This window comes from Diadema setosum, chromosome 14, assembly GCF_964275005.1.
Source record: "Diadema setosum chromosome 14, eeDiaSeto1, whole genome shotgun sequence".
NCBI classification, from domain to species: domain Eukaryota; kingdom Metazoa; phylum Echinodermata; class Echinoidea; order Diadematoida; family Diadematidae; genus Diadema; species Diadema setosum.
In genome coordinates, this window is record NC_092698.1 from 30,764,342 (window position 1) to 30,791,313 (window position 26,972).

Genomic DNA, 26,972 nt, shown 5'->3' on the forward strand with positions numbered 1-26,972 from the left:
AACATACAGACAAGATGCCATTGTATTTGATATATTCTCAACCTTTCTCTCTGATGATGTGCAAGCTGCTCTAAGCTGCAAAATTTTCTTCCTACACCTTCTTTGCATTGGCATCTCTGACCCCTACATAAGCTGATTTGACAACTCGAGTTGAAAAGTTGATTAGGTCACATGGGACAATTATACTTAAATAGGTGTTATTTACACGCTTTTAACAGATAATTGATTGATGTAAGATGATTTCAGTCACGTCAATTATACCAGTAATAAGTCACTTCAGTGTGAGAAAATGTGAGGGGAGAGCCATAATGAGTTAGCTTCCTCTGAATTAGCTTATCAAGGTGCTCCCTTGAGCTTGTGTGATGAGGAGATATACCACATGCAGATTTACCCCCACTGCTACATATTGCACTGAGAGCCAGAGAGTCAATAGAGACCCCCGACCATTCAATCAAGGGGTGGGATGATATTTGCCAATTGTGTCAGTGTTTTTCTGGCTGACGGAACACGGAGCATCAGCTTACACAACCATCTGCAACGACGGAATCAAGATCCAGGAAGTGGAGTTTGTTTTTGTTTCCCTTTTTATTCTCTCTTCTTTTCTTTTTTTTTTTTTTAGACAAAAGCTGATTTCTCAGAGGGAGCTGAGAAGGGACAGAGAGCTACTCATCTGAGAAATAGATATACCCATCACAGATCCCATGGTCATCCCTTGGCGGTTAACGCTGCCTTCAAAAGTCATTGGGAACATACAACCGGGGAAAAGGGGGGGGGGGAAATGATGCCCAGCGGGAACGAGAAAGGCCGCTCACTGAGGCGGACCTCGGCAAACATTCATGATTAAAGGTCTCTGAAGACAGCCTGTGACAGCAATTTTCCTTCTTGTGAGATGGCTTTCAGAGGCTCCCCTTACCTAAGATTTCTCCCCCCGCATCCAATACCAGATTGGAGGACAAACAACTATTCTCCGAACAAATATGGAAATGCCCCCGGAGGGCAAGATGGTAATATCAACCACCCTTAATAAAGGCACTGTGAAAATTATGAGGAGTATATCAAATACTAGTGGGCATGTCACACTAGGCAACCCCACATATATTTATTCCTTTTTTTCATCTTTTTTTTTTCCTTTCTGGTTCTAGCTGTCGAGTATTTCAGGCTTGCAATGAAACAAGGACGGGGCATCACGCCTTGTCACGTGCAACAACCTGTTATTAAAAAAGCGTTGCCTATAGGGGGCGACAATTACTCACCTGAAGTGCCTGCTTCGCTGCCTCTGCACCTGCCCGCGATTCAAACGTGACGAATCCCACAGGCTGAGGGTGGAAGATTGAGGGGAGCGGAAAGATTGGAGATGGAAAGAAAATAGAGAGATAGAAAGAACGAGAGAGGAAGTACGAGAGCAGAGGATTGAAGGAGAGAAAGAGACAGACATACGGACAGAGAGATATGAAATATATATAGAGAGTGAAGTGATATAGGAAGAGAAAAAGCAGAATGCAGAGATATGAAGAGAGAAATAGATGCAGATTTTAGTATACAAAAGAACAGAGAGCAAGAAGTTAAACATAAAAACAGATAGACAAACAGATTATCACAATAAGAAGAGGAGGAGGAAAGTAGTTCAGTCCTCAACATAGAAATTGATAGAGAGAAAAGATACCATACATAAAGAAAAAAATAGCCAAGGTAGTGTTAGGAAAGGAAAAAGTTAAGCAGGTATGAGGCAAGTTGGTAGGATAATGGAAGAGAACCATTAATGAAGATATATGGAGGGGAGAGATGATAGAGAAAAGAAAATGGAGACAAAAAATGAGATGACCATCATTAATCATGAAACTAGAGGACAAGTCCATTTGCAATCAAATTCCTGCATGACAGGAGAAATGTGAGTGGCAGATGTCAACCTGAGATCGTAATTACAGCGTCAATGCCATCCAGTGCTATCTTAGTTAGATGTTGAACTACATTCACTGTATGGGAACCTTCAGTTGATAAGATCACCTTCCACAGATCATTAGTGCTAAACTCGTGGAATTCTCTTCAGTTTAGGAGTTTTTGCAAGCCTCTCTTGCATACAGAACCCTGTATGCGGCATTAAGCTAGACTAGAGAACTGTTCATTATATATTTTATAACATCTTTATGATGGTATTGTAACACACAGGTATGATACATTTGAAACTACAGAGTAATGTCTGATGCATCACTAAATCAAGTACTGACATCTACTATATCTTTCTATTGATGTTTGCAACCTCTCTTTATGTTATGCAGCCAAAAAGGGGCAATGTTTTTACTGATAACAGGGAAAACGATGAATGACTTATTTGTTTTTTCTGTCTGTCCTTATAATTGGATGGGAAAAAGAAAATGGAGGGCACAGTAGTAGTTCTACAGAGGAGTCTATCATGGGAAACTGTTTTTAGAATTAAGAATGTTTGTGCACTGCGTTAAAAAACAATAAGGCTAGTGTGGTTGATGAGCTGTAGCTTGGCTGCTCGGCTTGAGTCAACAATGAAACAGGATTGGTCTCTACTTTGGTTCGGGCTGCATTCAGTCTCGTGCATTTCCCCCACACTTCTAACCATGTGTCTCCCAACCAGACAGACAGACTGACGACCCCTTTTCAAGTATCACAGTGAGTGATACACAAGTGTTATGGTAGACATGAGGATAAAGAATTGGTCACCAGCTCCTTTGACTGCCAAATGTATGTGACTTTAAGGAATGTAACAGAACTTTTTGCACTATTCTAAATCTAGCTTTTCGACATAATCTTAAGCTGATATCAAAGTTAACATGCTAGCATATTCAGATAAATGACAACATTCAGCCAAAGTTGAAGGTGAAATACAAATAAGATTTCAGTGTCATGAAACACAAAATCTATTTAGATCATAAAAAGAAGATATTCAGTAATGATATTCTTATTGACAACTCATGATTTCACATTTTGAAGCTCTCGCATGCATCTGTTTTAGGACTCAAATTATTTGATTTTCATCCCAGGTGAAAACATAATACGTCAACTTAGAAAAAAACCTGATACAAAATTAATTACTACACTACACTTTTATCCCAATATTGTTCACATACGTAGAAATAATTTTACCACAGTATTCCAAGTTGTGTGAACAAAGTCAGATAATCAGAGCCGCTAGTGTTTGGCATGAGAACGGGGTCCGAGGCGACAAGAAAGCTCGTAAACAGAAGACAGGAGCAGCTTTGATCCAACACTGCCCTCTGTCTGCGAGGAATCCCAGGTATGCCGACTAATAATTGTGTCACTCGTGTTACGGCCACTTACGACCCCTGTGCGGCATGCCAGGTATCTTGGTGCGGTGCGCGAGAGGGAAAAGTGCAGTGGTACCCTGTTCATATGCAGGGGATCAAAGCTCATTTCTGAAGTTTAGGGGATGAGAATTGTGCAACACTACCAGACCAGATATATTTCTGCTAAGAATGCAATTTTTTTTATGCCACACATTCTCCACTGCAGCACTTTAACCAATTGAGGGCGGACTGATTTTGCTACAACACGCATTTCCCTTAGACCCCCGCCCGAGTATCCTCGCGACTCGTCCTCAACGGGTTAAATTCATTTTTTTCTAAAAAGATGTGCACAGCCTCTCTTGAGTTTTGCTGAAGCTGTTTCAGTATTTCATTTCAGCACTTACAACAGGTTTTCATTGAACACTTTGCCATCAAACTAATTTTTTACTAGGGTTGCTTCAAATCATGTCCTTTTGACTCTGGGTGAACTTCCTCTATATAGGAAGGTATGATTTTACATTGATCATAGAACTGGACAAGACATCCTTTTGGGGGGAGATTGGTGGTGTGTAATTCATGGGGTAGGAAATACGAAGAATTCATTATCGCTCAGAAATCTAGAGCAAAGGGTCATCTCGTGATATTTTATCAATACTTCCATTTTCATGGTCCTATACAAATGAAGCAGAAGCTTAAACTTTTAAAGTTTTAAATCATTCTCCAAATCTTTGATATTGTTCTCCTTCAAATAATCTGCATAGATTCATGTAGAATCCAATCTTTACATTTCATTTGTGGCAAATTAACAGCAAAGTCTTTTATCCAGACTTTCCCCTTCAAAATCTATTTGCTCATTCAGATATTTCTCAGTGATAACTTCTGACCCAATGCCGTTAACAGACAAGTTCAAAATGTAATGCTACATAGCTCTTTGGTTCCAAATTGTATGATTTGTGCAAATGAATATATATTGCCATTTTTTCAGACAAATCTATTCTGAAAAGATTTGGTATTTTGGCAGAAAGGAAGCGTTCTGGAAAAATTAAGTTCTTAGAGACTTTGGTTTAAGTTCAGATAACATCGTTATCAGAATGTTAGACTCAGGCATGTACCTTTATCATTACCATGCAGAGAAAATGTGCTACATGAAAGGTGCAGCCATGCAGGTTTTCAGGAAAAAAATTGTCTTGCATGGATGTGGCTGAATGGGACACAATACTTCAGCAGAGCATCCTACTCACACTCTTTAAAGCCACAAACATAATCTCATGCCAAGTGTGTATCAAGTACTAGCCTGCGTAAAGACATGTATCCTCTCTTGGCATTTAACAAGGCAAGGACAAGCAAAACAGGAAGGATACAGTGCTTTTCAGACAGCACGTGCGATATAGTGGCAAGGTGTAACAAATATAGTGAGAGCACGCCGATTAACTCCTCTTGGAGATAGAATGTGTAGCATATTGGTTTCCTATTTACCCCCTTTTTTTATCTCATCAGTAGTATGGAAAGAGTAGGGAGGTTGCGACCGATATAAATCTGGGACGTGACTCAATTCTATTTTGAAGATTGCAATCAAGAGTGCCATCCGTCCTAAAATGACGCAAAATTAATCTAGGTCGCCAGCATGCTACGGCTGTTGCCTCCATCAGATTCGACACTGTCAACGCTCTCACTACCTCATTCAGTTGAGTGTGTGTGCAAAAGGAATCAATGCAGATTTGTCCTTACCGATTGGTTCTTTCCTGGTTTACTGGTGACTTTCAGTAATGAGCCTTCGTATCCCTGAAAAGATAGACAGAGAGAAACGTACAAAAGAAACATCAGAAAAGATGACAAAAACATTCTGTGTGCGCAACATGTGAACACTGCATCATGGCAGCATACAGCTAATCAGTCACATTGCATTCCTACAGACAGAAGTCTACCTATTGAGAAAGTCTACTACCAAAGCAGTCAGATTAATGCTGCTCATCCCAACACTGAAGAAGTGCTTAGTTTTAGAAAGTGTTTTTTTTTTTCAGCACTTTATGCAGACACACATAATACAACAAGTAGGAATACGATATTAAACCATAATAGAAGCTCCACTAGTCTTCTGCATGGGGGTTGGGGAGGGGGTCACCCAAGTTCATCCTCTATTTACCTTCCAACATGAAACACAGTCCTTGCCAAAGATCTAGTAGCTGGCTCCCTTTCTTTGGCATACATTCAAAAGATAAGACTGTGCAACATGACACTTAAAAAGCTGCCAACAAAAAATCTAAAACAATATATTTCCAGATGTTCATTAGGCCAACTAAACCTTCTGTGACAAACATAATTTCATTGATAAAGGAGATAAATGCTAGCTGGCATACATCAATGGACAATTCATTCAACGCTGCACCTGCTCTTCGACACCCAGACAATTACCATTTCACAAACATAAAAATCACTTGCATCATACCTCTGCCAGCACTCTGTTAAGCATCTATTTATCAAGACAATAATCTAGGGGATATAAACCCATGATCACAATATATCTTCTTCTTTTTTTTTGCAATCTCATCCTGAGATGAGACTATTTTTTTTTTTTTGCACACAAGGTCATCTTCCAATCGACCGTTTCCTGTAATTCATCACAATTCATAGATGCTTCTTTTCCTATACAGCCTATTAGCAAAGCATTTCATTCACTTGCTCCCTCCCGTAAAGTTCCAAAGGTAGGAATTCACTTTGCTATAGTTGTTACTAGGTCGGGCAAGCCTCCGGCAAGCTTTGTGGTTATCAAGGGCAACTTTTGTGCACAAAGTATGCATAAAATCTGAATACATTACAAAACCCATCTATAGCCTCCTGGTATCATTCCCAGATGACTTAGGGCTACAATATATGTAGATCAGATTCCAACACATCTTTGACCTGAATATGATTGGCACTCACTACAACTAATGATGCCCTCCAAATTTGTGTTAGCAAAAAACAAAACAAAGGAAAACAAAACAAGAATTCAGGCAGTTTTCTATCTCATCACATCGTTATCAGAACACTGAGGGGACTCTAAACACAGCAGCTAGATATAAGCTGGCTGTTTGGATGCATGTCATATCACAGTGTCATCAGCATCTAAACCTTATCTTACAAGCAACAGGCATGTTTGCAGTACACAATCTCTGCCAGTTTCTGAGCACTAGTAACACCACTCCATGAGTGTGACGTGAGCACCCGTTATTAATTTCATGCCAGTGATGACGTCAACTCCATTTGAACACATCAATGTTCCTTTGTACTAACTGAACTTCAGAAGAAAAAAAAAGGCAGAGAAGAGAAGCTTGCTGATGGACTTCTTAACCTCTCACAGAGCTTTCTGATGTAAGAGCATCCTTCTACTGAAACATCTCGCCACCAGTACCAAGTCCAGACAAGGGTTATCCACCCAGTAACATGAGCAGTGTGAGGATGGTGGTGATGGTGGAAGGGGAGGGGAAGGGGATATGAAGGATGAGCCTGGCTCGGATATCAGCCCCCCCCCCCCCCCCCCACTGTCATCGGGGGATGGATGATTACCAACATCGGAATCATAATCACCCCCACGGATTACCTCATATCAGGCTGTCAACAGTGGTGTCGGTTCTAAGGGGTAGGGTGGTGAAAAGCGGGAGGATACTTGAGGGGATTAAGAGGAGAGGAAGAATGGGGCAAGCTTAAACAAAATGGACTATCGTAAGCTCAGTATCAAGGCTTCAGAGTAAGTGACGGGGAACTGAGAAAACAAAACATTGAGGTGGCAATGACACCAGTGATTGTGCCCTGTGCCCTGGGAGTATGGGTCATGATTTTTTACCCCAAGATGATCGCAGTGATATGAATCGTAGTGAAGATAGGTATTGGTAACAATCCAGATGAAAAAAAAAAATGTGGTTGATACTGAATATGAAATAAGTGTAAATATGGGTAGTCAGGCATTATTCAATAATCAAATTTTGCATTATTTTTCCCCCATTTTTGGAGCATGCCTACTAAATGAAAGTGGACAAGAATTTTAGCACAGTAACAGAAATTCATGAGATGACTGAATTAGATCCACATGTAAATTTTGCCATCCTGTGATATCACTGTATATGTAGACAATGAAGCAGGAGAACATTGATATGGTTATTTATCATATTTGATAAAGGGGGACTATGTACACATGGAAATTACAATTATTTGGAGATATGAGAGTCAATATTGTATGCTTTGACTATTAAGGACATGGATAACATCCCTTTCTGCCTCTGGCTAAATTTGTCTCTGCATTTCACCAAGCTGTAAGCCCCCATTAGTAGGAATGATGCATTCTGATGAATATCTAATGCAAACATGAGCACGGACAGGTTTGCGGCGCACATTTCCAAAGAGACAAGAGCAATCATAGAGGTTTTGTTGGTTCTTTTTATTTCAATAAAAAAACACACCTCACAATATTTGTTTGCACACACTAGAAATAGATACATGTATTCATACTTGGTTTCTTTGTGACCATTACTAGTAAAGGTTATTTTGCAAAATAAAGCACAGCTATACACTTTTTGGGATAACATGAATGTTACATGTGTTTACTCTACAAGACATATGACAACTGAAACTAGATGTGATGAATTATGAATATATAAACTGTGTGGTATATATGATGGGATATATGAAACACTTGGGTACAGGAGACTGCAAAATACAATTTATACCTTGGCCATCAGTTGTTAATTACTGAGAAAATGAAAATCAAGAAAATTCACCATATTCATTGACAAGAATGAGCATGTCCCTTTCCGACGCAATGAATAAATTTCTCTCAGTGTAGTTTCTCATATATGATATGCATTTATACACTCTTGTGGTTGCTGGCTATCAGTGTGCCCGTTTTCCTATTACAAACTTCCCCTCGGAGGACACTTTAGACCAGGGGAGAAGAAACTTGATCCACCTGCCTCCAGATAACCACAAACCTTCCTTCCCACCACCTCCATTATCGTTGTTATCATCGGGCTGTGGTTCAACCTGTGGATCAGGTGCTTCAATATTTTGCTTTGATGCAGGAGGCCGAGACAAAACATTTCGCCCATCATGTGATCTCGGTTATGGAAACACTGTTCTGTGCTTTACGAGTACCATTAAGCTTGTACGATGACATCTGCGTGGGGGCGACTTAAGTCTTAGAATTAGGACATCTAGAGCACTACATATTGCACAATGCATCCAAACCAAATGTGCAAAATTGAAGCTTAAACTAGATATGGGTACAGCAGGAGAAACCGAAGGATTTCTGACGTTCAATTTTAAATGACAGACTGGCTCCTACAACATCTTCTCATCAGGATCATGATGATAATTCTCATTGGGTGCATTTTATTAACTCACTTCTGGCACAGAATAAAGGTTTCCAAACAGCTAGACAGAGAGCTTTGGGCAATTATTGATAAATAATGCAAAGCTGTTTTGATTATGGGGTTAGAAATGCCTTTCTAAAATCCTGAAGAAAGTGTGATCACAAATGTGTTTGAGCCAGAAATGCATTTCTGTAGTTGATGAATGGAAAGTGGTTTTGAAACAAGTTTATAGCTCGGACCTGCCAATGCCAGCCACTGCCAACTACACATCTCTGCTCTCCCGTTCAAACCATGCAATGGAGCTGTGCAATGGAGCTACCCAGTGACATGGCCTTCAAATTGACTCATGACAGACTTGATAAATGCAGCAACTCAAGAAACACAATCGGAAAGGCATTTTGATAGTGGGTATTAAAATGTGTTTCAAACAGGGGGAAGTTGATAAATGCAGCTTTTGACAATCCCTCCCCCTCTTCCATTCAGTTCTACCACAGAGCACCTAATGCTCACCCGAATCTGTATCAATCTATGAAAATAGGTGCTTGGAATCAGGCACTGGGTATGTCATGCATTAACAGTACCTTTAAAAAATATAGGTTGTAGCAAAATGCTTGATGCAAAAGGCAAATATTTGCAGCAAATGTGTGTATTTCTGCCTGTGCAAGGTGCTTAGCAACTATCGACGAAAATGTGCTATACACACAAGGCATTGGCATGCAATGTTATGTTATAAAGTATTACAGTAAGTATCAACGTGTGATTTTTTTTTTCTGACTGATATGCCAAAATTATAATTGAAGTGGTTGGCTTGTTCCTGGAAATATCAAACTCATCTCAAACTGAAAGTCTTGAACCAAAACTCATACAAGCTCAGTGTTTAAATATTGCCTCTTAGAAAAAAAAAAAATCTTTCTTACCAAGGCAATGAATACAATAATACCTGACAAAGAGAGTCAATACACATTTTCCCTCTACACTAACACCCTGCTCTCCCACCCCCCACCCCCGGCAAAGAGGAAGGGTGGGGAGGGAGAAAACTGTGTAGTTTGCCTCACTCTATTGCTGTAGACACATGTAATTGCAGTCCACAGAGAATATACATTCCCCTTCCCCTTGTTCCCTTGGCTCCAATAATCACACCACATCACGCCTCCTAAGGTAGCCAGTTGTCATGGCAACCGAGGAATTACAGCTCGCCCCGAGAGGGCTTTCTGCACGAGGCTCTGTTCTCTACTCTGGCCTGATCTTGCTTGTGACGTAGTCCACGGCAGCATCCATTCAATCAAGGTATTGTTTGCATTTTCATTTGTAAATCAACACAAGATTAATGGGAAAAAGTTCAAGATACTCGCAAACCTTTCTAAAGTAAGAAGAAAAAAAAAAGATAAAGGTGATTTGACTATGTCAACGCCTACCACACTCCATTTCCTCCATGTTTATTCTTTCTCTAAAGGCAACTTTTCACATGTGGCAAAATAACCTGACCCAGTGCTTCTGTCTCTCATGCAATTTGCAAGTATCAACATTCCTTCCAACCTCCCCCCCCCCCCCACACCGGAAAAAAAAAAATCAAATTGCTCCCCTCATTCTAATCTTCTCATTTCCATCCTTCTCTAGAGCCTTTTCCTGTTATTTTTCAATCATTTTCTCTATTTGTTTCCATGGCATTGTTCTTTTTCCCCTTTCTCAATAGCAGGTTTACCTGTACTTTGGAAGAGCACTAAGCACAACTCAGAATTGACTTTACATGTTTCTACAAATTCAGTGGTAGATTTGAGGAAAAAAAAATGCATATCACTTATATAATGTGCAACTGCCTGAGGGAAGATTTTCTTGCGAAGTTCACATTATCATTCAAACGTCTCCCATGCAGCTAATTGGTGCATTCGATACTTCTTCCCTGGTGTATAGGTACAATTCTCGCGGTAAGTCTGCATTCAAATTTTCATTAAGAAATATCACTACCACTAAATGCCAACTAGGATCTGTCAATTTCATGTGAGAATGATTACATTTAATGCTATTTCCTCCATGTGCTATTATCAAGTGGGGTTTAATGCACCGTGCATCTGTCTGTCATCACTCACAATATAAATTGACGCAAATGCATTGCTCTAACAAACAGATAAATACGAAGTAAAGCAGCAGTGGAAAGTTTTGCCAGCTCTCTGATAGTTCTCTCTCTCTATATATCTATCTATCTATCTATCTATCTATCTATCTATCTTTCTATCTATCTCCTTCTCTTCCTCTTTCTATTCTTCCATCTCAATGTTGGTTGGTGGCATAATGCGGCTTACTTGCACTTAAATGTCACAGCCACATCATGCCTTTGGCTCCAGTCTTTATGACTGTAAATGTCTGATTAGGGCATCATTCAAACTCCTATAGGTTGCTTGCATTCACCAGTCAGGCAAAAAAATGATGTGAGAGTTTTCAATGCCATATTTTTTTCCCACTTTTCTTGCAACAGCAGTGAGCCAACAGAAGAAAATCATAATATTTAGCTCCCATTTTTGTGTGCAATGAACTCAGTCAGCACAGAAGCATAAGCCTCATCACAAATGCTTCTTCAAAACAAATTTTGAGTAGGAAAAAGAAAAACCAAAGAATTAAGTGCCTCCTAGTGTGCACATACTTTTTCAGATACACGAGGAGCAGAAATGAATTGATCAATATTATTTGTTTGAGATGCCAATGGCAAAGGTGAACCTTATATCAGTACATGGCACACTTTTTTTCAGACATAGGAGTACTATTGATACATGGTAGTATCATGCTCAATGCATGGTTGTAAGATGAAAGCCTTATCTCTATGAGAACCTTTTTCTTCCCTTTTGCCATTCCCACCTCCCCCTTCCATTCATACCTCTTCTTTCAACTCACTCCCACTCTCTCCTCTCGATTACCTCTCTCTCTCTCTCTATCCTTCTTACCCCCCCCCCCCTCTACTTCTCTTTCCTGAATACAATGTAAGCACTTCCTCTCAGAGTGCAACAAAAGGAGGAAGGCTCCATTGATCGGACCGCGGATGAGAGGGCTTTTGATGCCATCCTGTTGCTAGGAATGCGCATCAAAGGGGGAGACGCTCCCTGCTTCCTCCATCTCCTAATGCATGTCAACCATCAGAGACTCAAAAGACCTGCTCCCGTCTAATCTGGGTTAAAGTATTAACACAACAATGTACGGCTCCTACCAATATTCCTCAGCCCACGGAAAAAAAAAAAAAAAGAAGATGGGGGGGGGGGAGCGCGATCGCAGACTTAAAAAAAATGGAAGGTTTCTGAGATGACTAGATGGACTCACACCATACAGACTTCCTGGTATGCATCCCAAATCCCCAAGGAATGTCAACCTCAAAGACATTTGGAAACCTTCTCCCCAAGTTACACACCATTCAACCAAACCCATGCATGCAGCCTCGTGTCGCAACAAGCTGGCAGTAGCAAAGATGAATATATTATTGATGCAAAGCATCTAAAGCTGACACTACGTACATAAGTTGGAATGGCTGAACCATCCATAAGATTTACAAAAGAAAAAATATAGGCCTACATATATTCGCAACCTGTGTTCTACACATTCATGTATGGTGTTTTCTTCAAGTGAGGGCATAGAGCACCATGTTGTGGGGAAGACACAGCATTATTGTATCACCTTGTATGAATATTAACCCGTTGAAGACTAGTAACGAATATTCCCAAGCTGAGGTGAATTAGAAATATGTGCTGAAGGAAAAGAAGTCCGCCTTCCATGGGTTTAAAGGTCCTGTTTACCTTTGGGAACAGTGATTTAAAGAATTTCAAGATATGACATTTAATGCATATGTGTAGGTCTGTTGTACCACAAAACATCCTCTCATATAAAATTTTCCTGAAAAGTCTAAAATATAACGAGATATCTGTATTCTTCTCATTAAACCATAACTGTAGACAGTTTAGTCTGGAAACAATTTTATTATATCTATTGTTCACATTTTGCATATTTAACAATACTTAACATCGATCGTACCGATTCAAATTTTTACAGTGGTTGTTTCTATCCCTAACTCACATTTTAGAACTATTTTGAAACACTAATGCTGGGTTTTTGTTTCATCTGCAAATGGTAAATTATGCCTTTTAGCATTTACTGCAGGGTTCTTAAGTATTTGTCTACCCTCAGAGAAGAGAAGAAACACAAGTAAACTATAGACAGATATTGATTAATTTGCACATAAATGTATGTAAATACAATAATATATCAACACATGCATCGATGCACATATGTGTATACTCATATTCCCATGTACATACACGGATGTATACCCACATATAATCACATAACACCTTTGCAAATATCCAATATTGATAAAAATTCCTGGCTTGGGAGTGAGAATGTATTTCAGACATAAAATTCAGACATAAATCAGGCAATCAAGCTGTCAGAGAATACTGTTTGACACCGAGCAACATTTGATATAATCAATCAAAATAAGGCAACTGACTACAAAGGCCCTGTATTCCACAACAAGACTGAGCAGGATTGGCATAGAAGCCTGTAAACAGACTTGATGATTTGAGCTTTATTTTTGTATCCTTTTAATATTTTCTTTTCAGTCATTGTGTTATCAAAAATGCTGGCTTAAAGGGAAGGTAAACCCAAAGAGCAATGTGGATTGAGTGAAAGCTGCAACATTAGTAGAACACATCAGTGAAAGTTTGAGAAAAATCGGACAATCGATGCAAAAGTTATGAATTTTTAAAGTTTTGGTGTTGGAACCGCTGGATGAGGAGACTACTAGAGGATATGACGTATGAGTGGACAACAATACAAAGAAAATATAAAGGATATTCAACAAAAATTCACTTTTCTAGAATTATGAAAGAGCAGTGGACCAACCACTTTCAGAAAGCAGGGGGAATAATTGCTACCCTTAACATATGTCAATATCAAGTTGATGGAATTTGTAATTTTCATGAAAAATGGATTTTTGTAGTATTTTCTTTATATTTTCTTGATATTGTAGTCCACTCATACGTCATAACCTCTAGTAGTCTCCTCATCCAGCGGTTCCAATACCAAAACTTCAAAAATTCATAACTTTTGCATCGATTGTCCGATTTTCTTCAAACTTTCACTGATGTGTTTTACTAATGTTGCTGCTTTCACTCAATCCACATTGTTCTTGGGGTTTATCTTCCCTTTAAAGGCAGAAAGACCTTAATGTCTCAAAATGTATAAGGTAAGAGGCAGAAGGACTTTAACTCTGGTCAAATGTAAACTGTCTGGTTCTCAAATTGACAAGATGATTACTTAAAGATAATATTAAGTTTTGGTACCTCAAAAGTTTCCCTGAGTTTCCTTGTCTTAGTTTGTGTTTCAGGTTAAAGTACCTTACATATAACTAACAATGTGAGACTTACTCGCCCCAAAGTGCTCTCATATCTTAGTAATCATGCAATAATGGTTTCTTACCAGAGCAGAGCGGGCTCTGAAAAATTCGAAGGAGCCGTTAGTTTGACTCGACGTGGTACCGCGACAATCAATATACACGTATTGTACGAAACCATTATTGCATGATTACTAAGACATGAGAGCACTTTGGGGCGAGTAAGTCTCACAGTGTTAGTTATATGAAAGGTACTTTAACCTGAAACACAAACTAAGACAAGGAAACTCAGGGAAACTTGTGAGGTACCAAAACTTTATATTATCTTTAACCTACTGCTTACTGGACCCTGGTCCACCAAGCATGACAACTTGCAGGAATTACCAGAGTTTGAGAGACAGAGGGTTGAAGGAGATCTCCAAATGATTTTCAAACTTTTACATTTCACCATCTATAGATTGATTATACTGGGTACAGAGTTTCAGAATATAGTAACTGGGATGAGGAGTAAGGATGTTTTCAAAATTAATAACAAATCACAATGAACAAAGATGATGACATGGCAGCTTCAAAATAAGAATGCACGAGTGGGGGCTCAAGGAAGCAGAACAACAGAGGAAAGCATGCATAAATTCTACACAGGTGAACTTGTTAAGCAAGCGGTATTGTAATGAAATTATATTGCTACATTTCTGAAATATGTGAGCCTCTAGGTCATCATCCTTGTTCAATGAAAGTTGCTTTGGGTGTTTCAGAGCATTGGTTGCTCTGCTCGAGAACCACAATAAATTCCACAAATCTATATATGGAGCTGTCGATTTATGTACTACATGATGTGAAATTACAAAAATTGTCTGGACTTCCCCTTTATTAACCCTATGTGTGCCACATCACATTACCTGCCCAAAGGTTTGTGTGTGAGAGTTGTGCACATTGGATTCAATGGTAAAGTAAGGATTGAGGCTCACCTGGTAGGCTCTGAATAAGAGGTAGAGTTCCCTCGGCTTGGCATCCATGGGTAGGCCGCTAACAAACAGGGTTCGCACCTAGTGGCAAAAATAGACACAGAGAGAGAGATATATATAAATGAAACATATCATTCAAAAGGATAAGCACTCAAAAATTCCATAGCAACAGACAGGAAATGAAAACAGTTGGCTGTCAGACATTTGCATTCATTGCAGTCAGGGGATCAGTGAATAGGGAAAACAGACGCAATGGAAATGAGGAAGATGATCTAAAGATAACCACTTCTTCCTCTCTCTTTCTCGCTCGCCATCTCTCTCTCTGTTTCTACCGGTGTCTGTGGGTCTCATGTCTGACTTCCAATACCGGCATCTGCAATGCAGATGCAAAATTTCATTTGGAAAACAATACATTCTCAGGGCATAATGACTTCAGATTGTATTTTCTCCGTCTCTTGTTTTCTCACCAGCAGTGTATGTTGGTGAACCCTTGAGAGAGATACGTCATCTCAAACTTGATTGTTCAAATTCAAGCCCGGTTGTGTAATGTGTGTTTGATGGAGGTACAGATCAGCAGAATGGGATACGAAGTGGAGAGGAGAAATCAAATTAAGGGCCACCAAGGAGGGTACATGTACATACAATGCACAGACCTCAGGCTCTGAAGCAAAGGCATCATTATATGCAAAATGTCTCCCTGCCCCTACCCCCTCCCCCTCTCTCTCTCTCTCGGACCATCATCTCCTTCCTATGTAATCGAATCATTAATGTGAAAGGAAAATCACACTTGGGTTGATTTGATTTACTTTTGTTCTCTCCTGTCAACAGAACCAGCTGAGCAGCGAACCAGGTATTCTCGACGGGGCAAGAATTAATCAAGTCACATTTTCCGCAGCGGGGGATCTGGGGCGTTTTTAGACACACTTCCAGGGTGGTGTAGGGGGCGGTGAGCAGAAGGCAATGGACATAAAGGGAAAGACTGGATCCGTCGTAACAAATGCAGAAACCAAATGCAAGGAGCATAATTTAGTTTAAAGTGCAAATACCTGGCTGACCCTACTGACAAATATATATGAGTAGAATCCATGGCAAATTTGAAATAGTATAGACTTGTTATTTTATATGTCAATGGCCAGCTGACAACTATGACAACTGATTTTCTACAAAATGGTATGCAATATTTTGGATTTCATAGCTCAGTAATTGGTCATTCCCTAACACAAGATTCGCAACGAGCTAAATAGATAAGAATAAAGAAGCAAATCTTTTCAATCATCATGAAAGGTAGACACAATGACAAGAACAATGATAAACATCAGTCAGCAAAAAAAAAAAAATATATATATATAAATACTTGACTTGACCACGGTCACTTACTAGCAAAATGTCATCAAAATACTTTTTTTTTCTTCCCATTGTTTCCATCCTAACACAAAAACATCATAACTGTCACTTGCTGCAACAATTTCTAAGGGAAATTTACGATGTGGATACAGTGCCATCGTAATCCTCCCGTTTTTTCCCATCCCACCTTAATGCCGCCTCCAAATAGAAAACAGTCATGAAGCTGCCCACAAATGGGGTGCTGAATGCAAGCATTACGATGCTAAAAGGCATCCCGGTCTTACACTTCATTACTCTTCGCGTGGCAAGAATGTCTCAGGGCCTCCTATGTTTCCGTGGCAACCGGATAAATGCATCCCAGGGCTTAATATGCCTAGCTTGCCGCAGTACCTCATAAAAAGTGCTCCTGTATATATTTCAATAGAAAACACGGTAGTTGTTTTTGAGTGCGTGTGTGTTCAAGGAAATAGTCTTATAGTAGATGGGGACAAAAAGTAAGAAGTCCATGACTACTCCCAGTAGTAGCAACTTAAAGTTATTTTACGTTCATAATGTGGACTTTAGAAACACAAAATACCTCTCTTTCTCCAGAGTTCAAATCATTGTATGCATTCAAGTGTATTTTGCATTTTTGTTGATTCATCCTGAGTCTGTTATATCAAAAACAATAGCAATTTTAATATCATGTTGTGATATAATAGATATATTCCAAAATGACATATATCTACACAAGAATATAAACAATATCAATTCTAATATCATATTGTGATATAATAGATATATTCAAATATGATATATATCTACACAAGTGTGTGAACTGCATAAGAAACCTTTAATTGCAGTGGCTGTTTTTAAGTGTAAACAAGCATACACTCAGGATAAAAAGTATTTTTCAAAAACCCATGTGACAATACGGACATGTCCCAATCTACTAAGTATATACCTGTTTGTGATACTTGTATGATATTTTTCACTTACATTTTTGTTTGTGACAATAATATCTCACCCAGACAAAGATAGCTAAAATTTTCACATTATCAAGGATATGACGCTTGTGAGAAACAGCACAGGTAATGAGAGAGAACAGCGGGGCAAAAGGTAGAACTTATAGTGTGAAATACACATAAAGTGTGTTTTTTTTTTGTCTGTGTGTGTGTGTGTGTGTGTGTGTGCATATGTGTGTGTGTTTTGTTGATGAAGATGATGATGATGATGATGATGATGTGTGTGTATGTGTGTATGTGTATGAAGATTTTTTTTGTAGCATTCACACAGTGATAGCTCCTAGCAATGTAAGGCAAGTGATGCGTCTCAAATGACACATATCAGATGGAATGATGCGAGCCACTTTCCATTGCGATACATGATCTATATGATGTCTTGTGGGATGGAAGCAGGCAGCATGGGTAGAATGCGGTCATGTTGTTGGTCGCTGTGAAGTCAGAGTACTTTGTAGGTTCATAGACACAGACAGGAGAGCATATTATGAATGAGTCTGTGAAAATCTGCTGATGGTTTGATATGATATATCATCCTAGAATAAGCACTATGGGATATCATAACGGGTACTCAACTCTATTCAAAATATTCACTCATCATTTTGGGACAGCGGTATAACTTATATATCCAAGGGAGAGATATAGTTTCTCCATCCCATGAGATGTACCAGATTTCAAAGGAAGACAGACTGTGACTATCAATTCTAGACCAAACTTTTTAGGTATTTGAAGCAGCCAGCACACCAGTACATCAACAAAACTGAAAAACTCCTTTTAATTTCGATGCTGAATACCATAAAGTCACACAGACATTAGCTATTTATTCATCTACACCTATCTGTCTATCACCCATCCATATATTATGTATGAATAACTGAAAGAGAGAGAGAGAGAAAGAGAGAGAGAGAATGAGATATAGAGAAGAAAGAGGGCGCCATTTACACTCTCCGCATAGATTCAAGAGTTCCCATTTCTGTGAGTTGTATTTCAGTCCTCGAGGTGCCAGACTATGGAAAGGAGCTCCGCCCGGTTGTAGTACACCGTCAGGGAAGCAGACCGCGCCCTGCCCCTCTCCACCACAGATTATCGATCTCCACCCCCTTGTATCAAGGTCCTCCATTCCATCCTGGTGCACCAAGTCAATATATGGTAAATAGGCCTTTTCTTCCATGGAGCAACCAATCCATAGTGACACTGTGTAAGGCACTGCACTCTACTGGATACCCACAGCCTTTTATCATTCAAATGTCCTGCATGCTCCAACTCCCCATTGTGTCTGCCAGGACACATGAGGGATGATGTTGGCCAATACTACCAAACTTTTTAAGTGCCGAGGCTGCGGGGAAATCGATGTCCCTTTTCTCTCTGTCCACCCTAAGAGCACATCCAGAAACACACACAATTTTCAACAATGTTCAAGCATGTACACACCCAAAGGGTTCAAAGCTGGTGACCATTACCAAGATATTGATATAGATACATATGATCTAAAACTTGTCATCACATGGTTGGCATAGGTATGGATTGGGAGGTAATCCTGAGAGTGCAAGAGGAACAGGGGGATGAAAGGGGTCACAGATAGTTCTAAGAATCCAAAATCAGTTACTGACAGCCACTAATTTAGCAACAGGTGATTTTTTTTTTCACACCAAAACATATGTGTCAACTCTACCCCCAGATGTGAACACATAAATATAGCATACATCCCATGGTAAAGAAAACTCTTCGGCAAATATACTTTATGAGCATGCCCCCTTTATGACCTGCATTGCACTTCCTACGTTTCAAGGTTTTACCAAAATGCTATTCCATGTACACTGACAATATATTCTGGAGAGTATACTAGCAGTCAAAGAGGAAGGAAACCATTACAGAGCAATTTCTCAATTTTTTCTTCCCTCGTTCTCCCTCCTCCTCCACCTCTCTTTACCCCCCCCCCCCCCCCCACCATGTCCCTCCACTGGGCACCCCTTCTTCCGAAACCTATCTCTGAATATCCCGGGGCATTTTCTTACACCTCTCCCACGGGAGACGGTCACGACTCGACCGCTACCCCGCTCCCGCTTGTCACTGCTCTGAATAATTCATACAAACAGTGTGGGACCAGACACCAAGGGTAAACACCACCACCCATGACATTTTCTATGATTGATTTTATGGGCTGATATTTTGGAAATGTACCCCTTTTTTTAGAAATGCCCATCCTTCTTTTCTTCTCTTTTTTTTTTTCATGAGAATGTGTAAGTATGCCTCCTGTGTGCACTAGCATGGAAAAAAAGGCAGCAGTGGAAAGTAAACCGCAAGCACTGAATTGCATCATGGCAATACATAATAGCAAAATGAGATAGAGCAGTTTCTACTAACTCAAATGCATACCCATACAAGCATGTTAATAACAGATACAGCACACTTTGTTGATATCTACTTAAGATCACATATTTCAGGTTTTCACTGCACTGGATTAACAGCTTAAGTGTATTAAAAAAAAAGATCCTCAGATGTCTTTTTTGCTGTTTTTAATCTGCTTGTTAATTGCATAGTACAAACAATCTGCTTGATATCTCTGCATAGCACTGAAAATAGTTCAGTTTGGTTCAAATCAATTAAATTCTACCAAACAACAGCTTGGACCTTTGAACATTGCCTGCTGTTAATCTGTATAATCTTGGATTTCTTACAAACATTTTCAGAAATGTGTCATTGGTAGTTTTCTATTCAAAAAAACTGCAACAAAGGATATATTTTTTGGTCTTTTTCTTTGTGTGTTTTTTAAACAATGATCATTTTTCAGCATACCTAGCTATAGATCAGGTTAATGCCTAAAACATATTATCCTGATATTGTGTTAGACGTGATTTAGAAGTAGAAAAAGTGACACTCTCTATGCTGTGAAATGACACTCACATGCTCAAAGTAATCAAGCCCCCTAGAGAAGTGTGAAACTTTGATGAGCTCCTTTAAGTGCCTGGCTCATAACCCCATGCATGCTGTCAATCACTGTCCCGACTATGCCACGGGTATTTGATTGCACTCCCCGTCACATATTGCACACAAGCGTTTGCGTTTCTGTGGCGGCGGGACACGGGGACTGCACTTAACGCGGCCCCGAGGACTGGCAAGAATCTGCTCAGTATGGGATGACCCTAATTCAGGACACATGGCTGGACCAAGCGGAAGGTTGGATGCACAACAAAAAAGAAATATCAAGTCATACAGATATCTCAAAGCAAAGAAGCTATAAAAGTACCATTGTGTATTTCTCTCTGCCTGTGAAATGCTTTTTTTATGTGGTATGAAAATGTATTTTTTCTCCAAACTTGTCAGATTAAAAACATCTCTGAGAGACGGACCATCCTTCCAATGCTTACAAGCAAGGGGAAAAAATCATCCCCTGAGGGCATCAGGGAATATCATTACATTAACATCATCACTTCGCAATATCAGGATAGTCCTGATATGTAAGATCAACAACAAAAAAAAGAGCAGCATAACAGACGAGGACAAGATACAGGTGTAAAATACCACAAACAGAGAATTAAGATTATGTTACTCAATGTTCATACCTACAGGGGGATTCCTCTTCTTAAATTGTATTAAATGGAATGACCAAACAAAACTAGGTCAAATGTCATCACTGTAAGCCACTTCTAGAAGTTGATAAAATACTCTCAATATGCCTTTTCAATTGAAAATAAAACAAGCAAACACACACTTTTGATCTATGTTCGGGGGGGGGGGGGGCGGATTTTAAGATAATGCTAATTTTCTGGGTGCAAGTTTCCTATTCTAATTTCATGCAAGGCACAAGGTTACATTAAGTTAAAAAAAGGGGAAATCCCTCATTGATTTGAAGCGTGCTCCTTTGGTTACTTCCACTAGAAAAGCTCTCCTAACTAACTGTAAATTATCTCCCTATCTCTCTCTCTTTCCTCCATTTTCTCTCTAAACCTGGTCCGCTAATTCCATTTAACTACTCGAAGAAGATGTATTGACAACAAGGTTTGATGCAAAATTGTAGTCTGACAAAACACAAACTTATATGTCTTTCAGAATGTTAGAGAAATATGCCAATTGAGAAACAAACATATTATGTTGAAAATATTTCTCCTTCTTGTATTAAATAAAAGCTGTTCCTGGCATTCCAAAAGCTTGCCCGAGGCTTGATCGAGGGATGCTGGTCATAGCAAGAAGTAATTGATGTGTACATGCAAACTGGATAAAAGGAGTCACAGATTATGTGGCAGGAAGAAATTTCATGAAATGCAGCTTGGTACCATGTACTTGTGAGTAAAAAAAAAAAAAAAAAAAGATGGGAGGGAGAAAATAAATAAGTGTTCATAAATATGAACAGCTCATCAAATTGGTTGATACGAGGTGATGAGATCCATTGGAATCTGTTTATGAGTACAGACAGCACTGTTGTTGTTGTTGTCACTGCATAATGGAGCGGCTCATCTCTACACATCCACCTGCTGCTTTCACAGGCATCAATGGTACTAACCACAACTAGGACCAGGGGGGAGAAGAGAGGAGGTGTAATAATATCACAGACTCCCCTTTCTCCCCTTACCCCCCTCCCCTTCCAATACCTGTGCTTAAAAGACTGTAGCTTGCATGGCCGCACAAACTTCTTTCTCTTTTCTACTTCAGACCGTCCATTCAATGACCTCATTAATTATTCATTGTGACCCCTAATGGTTGAGGGATTAATGAATAATGCATTGACAAATCCCTCCACCCACAACTAGTCTTTGACACCAAGACCTTGGTTCAAACAAGCAGCAACCCCAGTGTGACTCCAGTCTGAACTTCATTGCTGTGTACAGACATTGTCATATTTGCTGCTTCCAGTTCTGCCAAAAAGAGGACGAAATGAGGAGATGATGAAGCAGTAGTTTCATTTCATAAAACCAGCTCAGTGCACTAATTGCCTTTTCTTCAATGTCACATATTCTGTTTGTGTTTTTCCTAGTTCATCAGTGGTTACATGCAGCAGCAGTAGCAGTTAAAGGTCTGAATATAGAGGCTACACTCTAGGCTCTGTCATTGACTACGAGGGGGGCAAGGGTCATGAGTTTGGGATTGGGTAGGGGTTGTTTGTGGGGGTCGGACAATGGCACCAGACAGAAGTTTAAATGAGTTGGCGCCACTCAAACGATCAATACCTAATGGGAGAAAGTTATCACTTTGCATACAAGAAGATTAGATGCTTCACTTAAATATACAAAAGGATTTATGCAGTCATTTTTACAACCAATGCATAGATTAGTATTATGTTAAAGTGGGCTAACATGACCAAGGAGGAAGTTGAGGAGGTACAGACAAGATCTATGTGCAGGTGTGAGTCTTTCTTCAATTTTTTCTCACTCTACAACTGAAATTTGTTAAGATCGCAACTGCTGATCTGTAAATCAACAAACATATCGGAAAACATCATTGCCTTCCTTTTTTCTGACATGTTTGTTGATTTACAGATCAGCAGTTGCGATCTTAACAAATTTCATTTGTGGAGGGAGACAAACTGAAGAAACTTACACCTGAACCTTCACCCCTTTGAAGAATATCTTGCTTTCATTTAATATGCCTTTCATTGATTGGAGAAAGATTTATGGCAACAAAACATGGCCATCTATTGATAGTTACACTGAGATGGGATCACCATCTCAGTGTAACTATCAATAGATGGCAATATTTTGTTGTGATAAATCTTTCTCCAACCAATGAAAGCTTTTGTGTGTGTGTGTGTGTGTCCAGTATACTTATAGCATATATGATCATCATAGATTACTAATCTAAAAGCGGACGTGCAGAAGAAAAAAAAAACTGGAGTAAAATCTCTCTTTTTTTCTCTGCATTTTGACAGATTGTGAGCATGGCTCCACCTGACTAGAATCATGCGAGGGAGTTATAATCATACATTATGCAGCAATCAGTGTACTTTGGCAGGATTTTGCGCCACTCTCTGAGAGCTAAGACGTGGCTCATGGGTCAGATGTTCTCACGATCCATGGAGCTCTTGGCTCAATATTTGATTAGAGTTTCTCTCTCTCTCTCTCTCTCTATCTCTCTCTCTCTCTCCTTTCTCCCTTTTTTTCTCCCTCCCTCCTCCTCTCTCTTGTTAACTGAGAGGAGGGTAGGTCAACATGAAATATTCAGTGAGTTTCATTTCATAAAAGATAGGCATCTTATGCTAATGTATTCAATGCACGTGTACATACCCATATATACACACACAATATTTTCCGAAGACCCATAAACTTTCGTAAATTTATCTGGGTAGATATGTATGTTTACACAAACTCACACACACACGCACATATGTGTGTGTATGTACATACATACACACATATATACATGGAGAGATATTAGATTAACACATTGATAAATAGATAGATAGATAGATAGATAGATAGATAGATAGATAGATAGATAGATTTATAAACATATGCAGCTATAGCAAAACAAAGAAGAGTTTGTTCTGTGTACCTATAATTAGAAAGGTTGAGATGGCTCTCTAGCACTTTTATCCTCTCTCTGCTACATTCTCCCTCACTCTCTTTATCTCCCACTTTCTAAATTTCTTATTCCATCGAAATCCCCTTCTCTTGTTTTTTTTCCCCTTCATTCCATGCCTTTCAACCTATTCTCCTGCCATAAGATTCCCATACTTGGCAAGCAAGTGGGAACCCATTCATCCAGCTACTCCCTATAGAGTAATATCATCAGTGCCATTAGTAGGTTTCATCTTGAAGTCTTTTAAGATGATTGATGCCAGAGATAGAGAGCAAGAGGCATTACTATCTTTTCCTTCCACTGTTACATATTTCAATTCTTGGTATTTTATTTAAAATGCTGGTGCGTAATCAGCATAACTAAAAATGTACATCTATTCTAGCCATTACATCTGCACAATATTTCTTGATCTCAATCACATGAACAAAATGGCAACCATCAACCAACCTACTTTCCACAAACCCTTCTGGAAACCATTTAGCTCTTTTATGAAGCAAAAGCCCCTCCCCCCCCCCCAAAAAAAAAAAAAAAAAAAAAAAAAAAAAAACAGATGTGAAGGTCCATCCAATACACACACACACACACACACATAAACCGACATATACACAGACATCATCTTGATGTCAATGTCTCTGACTGGGGAGGAAGAGAGAAAACCCTCCAGGTTATATTTCTGACTTCCTGGTCGCCATGGAAACAACTGGAGGGCATCACCGGCTTTGCGGTGGTAATGGAGGCTGTGTGAGTCCATGTGTGGCAGCTCGCTCTGGTGCCATCAAGCTGAGTGGTGCTAAGCTGCTGAGATGGGTTGCCGGTGAACGCGAGAAAGGAGGAGAAAAGACACTCTTTGCACGCACCAGTGAAAAATGAGAGCTATTTGCTCATCTTTACCATATTCGTATTCCCGAAAATCTTCCAATCTACACTTATCTAGCGCAGTCGTTCAGAGATACACATGCTCTGCAGCATTAAGCTGAGATGTCCAGAATCAAAGAAAAAGCGTTGTAGCGTGTCACACAGAGTGTGTTCAAAGATGCAGAATAGACAACAAACAAGCAAAATTGAAAAGAAGCCATAAAATTTTCTACCTATCAAGAAAAGCACCACGTGTCCACAATTTGTGTTGAAAATACTCTAATGTAAAGACTCTACCAGTTGTTCATGCATGTCCAGGCAAGTACCCCCTAACTTTCTTTAGCCTCCACTGGTATATTGTCACAGACAACTAAAGCTCTTATAGTCTGTAATGCACTGTAATAGCATGCATTTGAAATAATGCAGTAACTTGCATATTAACATAAGTATAGTAAAACTAAAAAAATTAACACATCAGCCACAGTATCACTTTCTTTCATTGTTTTTTTTTCACTCGAGGAATCAAGGACTTTAAGAAGAAATAATGAAGGCAACAATGATAAGTTTTGTTAACATTACCAGAGCAAACCAAAAAGACAAATAAAACAAAAGAGCAACAGGTGTCATCGACAACTTTTCCTGCAATGCATCTGTTGTACAATCAAGGTCATCTGATGTTCTTTTGCTTTGAAATGACAAAAACAATACAGCACCAGGTCACTGTTTGTCTCTACCAAGAACAAAAGGCCATTGTTTATCAATGTTTATTGATTATTTATATTTCTTTAGACACAGGACATGGGAATGTTACTATTGTCTGTCCTATGTCCCCCACCCCGTGTTTTTCCTACATCCCTAAAGTTAAACAGTCTGAATGCACATACCTGCTGTAGGTGCTTATAGTCGGCAACACCCACACCACCCTATCCCCCCCCCCCCACTCCTAAACTAAAATGCTGGCTTATGAACAAAGGAGCTTGAAATTCAATGAAGACCTCACCTGATGGTCGCAAGGAACCCCCTTCCCACCGTCAACAAAGGAAAATTCAATATTCCAGACTCTCTTGGTCAGAGCGGTGACAATGAAGCACAAAGGAGGACTCGGACAGTATCATATAAACGGATCGATGGATTCTGTAGCTAAGACTCCGCAAGAATTTGACTCCAGTCCACCCCCATGTACCTGTAAGCCTCGAGGACAGTAGCTTTCCTCCACTTTTGGCCCCAACACATCATCGGCCCATTCAGAACTTTGTACCAGAAGTTTTCCAGTACCCAGTAAGATAAGATGGTAACAAAAACTATCTCTTCTGGGTAAAAAGTAACATTTCTAGATAGGGCACAAACAAAGCAGGGGTACTCTTCATGATCTAATTTAACTCTTTACAAAGATTCCGTAATTAAAAATGTCATTAATTTCATTTGAATGATTTAAATCTCTTCCAGTCATTGTAATGTTGCAGCAAGAAGATATTGAGTGAAACATAACACCATTGTGAAAGTGACACAGAAGGACAAGATGAGGAAAGTCTACTTTTGAAATGTAGGAGTGGAAATGTGTGTAACATTCACATAACAGAAAGAAGTCCTATGAAAACACTACGTAGATATGACAAAAATATCAATGTCATCATGTTAATGAGCTCAGTATACATGCACCTATCATGGAATGAATCTATCCATGAGATCGACTTTCAAACCGCACTTATATCAACTGCGACACAAAAGCCATTGTTTGCAAACATATGCTCAAAGCGGTAAGCTATCTTTTGTCATGCATTGGCACCGCTGACGGGACATCGATACAATCATTGAAGAATGGTAAGAGAATGGGGACAATATAGATCTTGGCATTATTGATTAAAAGAAAATTTGAATGACTACAAATGTCGGGCAAATGTCTTGCAGGCCTATTTCATACTTTTGAGTAAGTAGACACCTCTCTTAGCATTTTACAATACAACAAATACATAATAAATTTTGGCAAATCTTCTAGAAGCACTGAATTAGAGGGATTGTTCATGATGTATGCCAAGTTAGATTTCCTGGGAGTCATTTCAAAAGAACTTCATGTGGCATTTATTTTAACTAAAGTTTTGATGAGTAAAATACTTTGGAATATAAGAAGATAAAGTGATCTGAATGTATTAGATCTATCTAGAATTGGTTAGCCTATGAGCATCATTACTATTTCAAGCACTTTGTAAAAAGTTGACTACACAAGGACATCAGTATGCATTTGAACAGTGCTAAACCATAGAAGCCCTTCTCTTTAAAACCAAGTTGGCCAGTTCTCCATCAATGCC

The 26,972-nt window shown here is 39.3% G+C and overlaps 1 protein-coding gene across 3 annotated transcripts in view; it reads right to left on the reverse strand.

Annotated features, from left to right (window-relative positions):
- The window catches only part of LOC140238371 (protein couch potato-like), a 127,398-nt gene that overhangs the window by 15,749 nt on the left and 84,677 nt on the right, over positions 1-26,972 (reverse strand). For 2 of the 3 annotated variants that reach the window (XM_072318305.1, XM_072318306.1), the window contains 3 exons: positions 14,960-15,037; positions 5,004-5,057; positions 1,254-1,316 (listed from right to left, as the gene is read on the reverse strand). In XM_072318305.1, the coding sequence (XP_072174406.1) occupies positions 1,254-1,316; positions 5,004-5,057; positions 14,960-15,037 (195 nt within the window). Of the gene's footprint in view, positions 1-1,253; positions 1,317-5,003; positions 5,058-5,220; positions 5,315-14,959; positions 15,038-26,972 lie in introns of those variants that run through there. The other variant, XM_072318307.1, reaches the window with a different exon arrangement.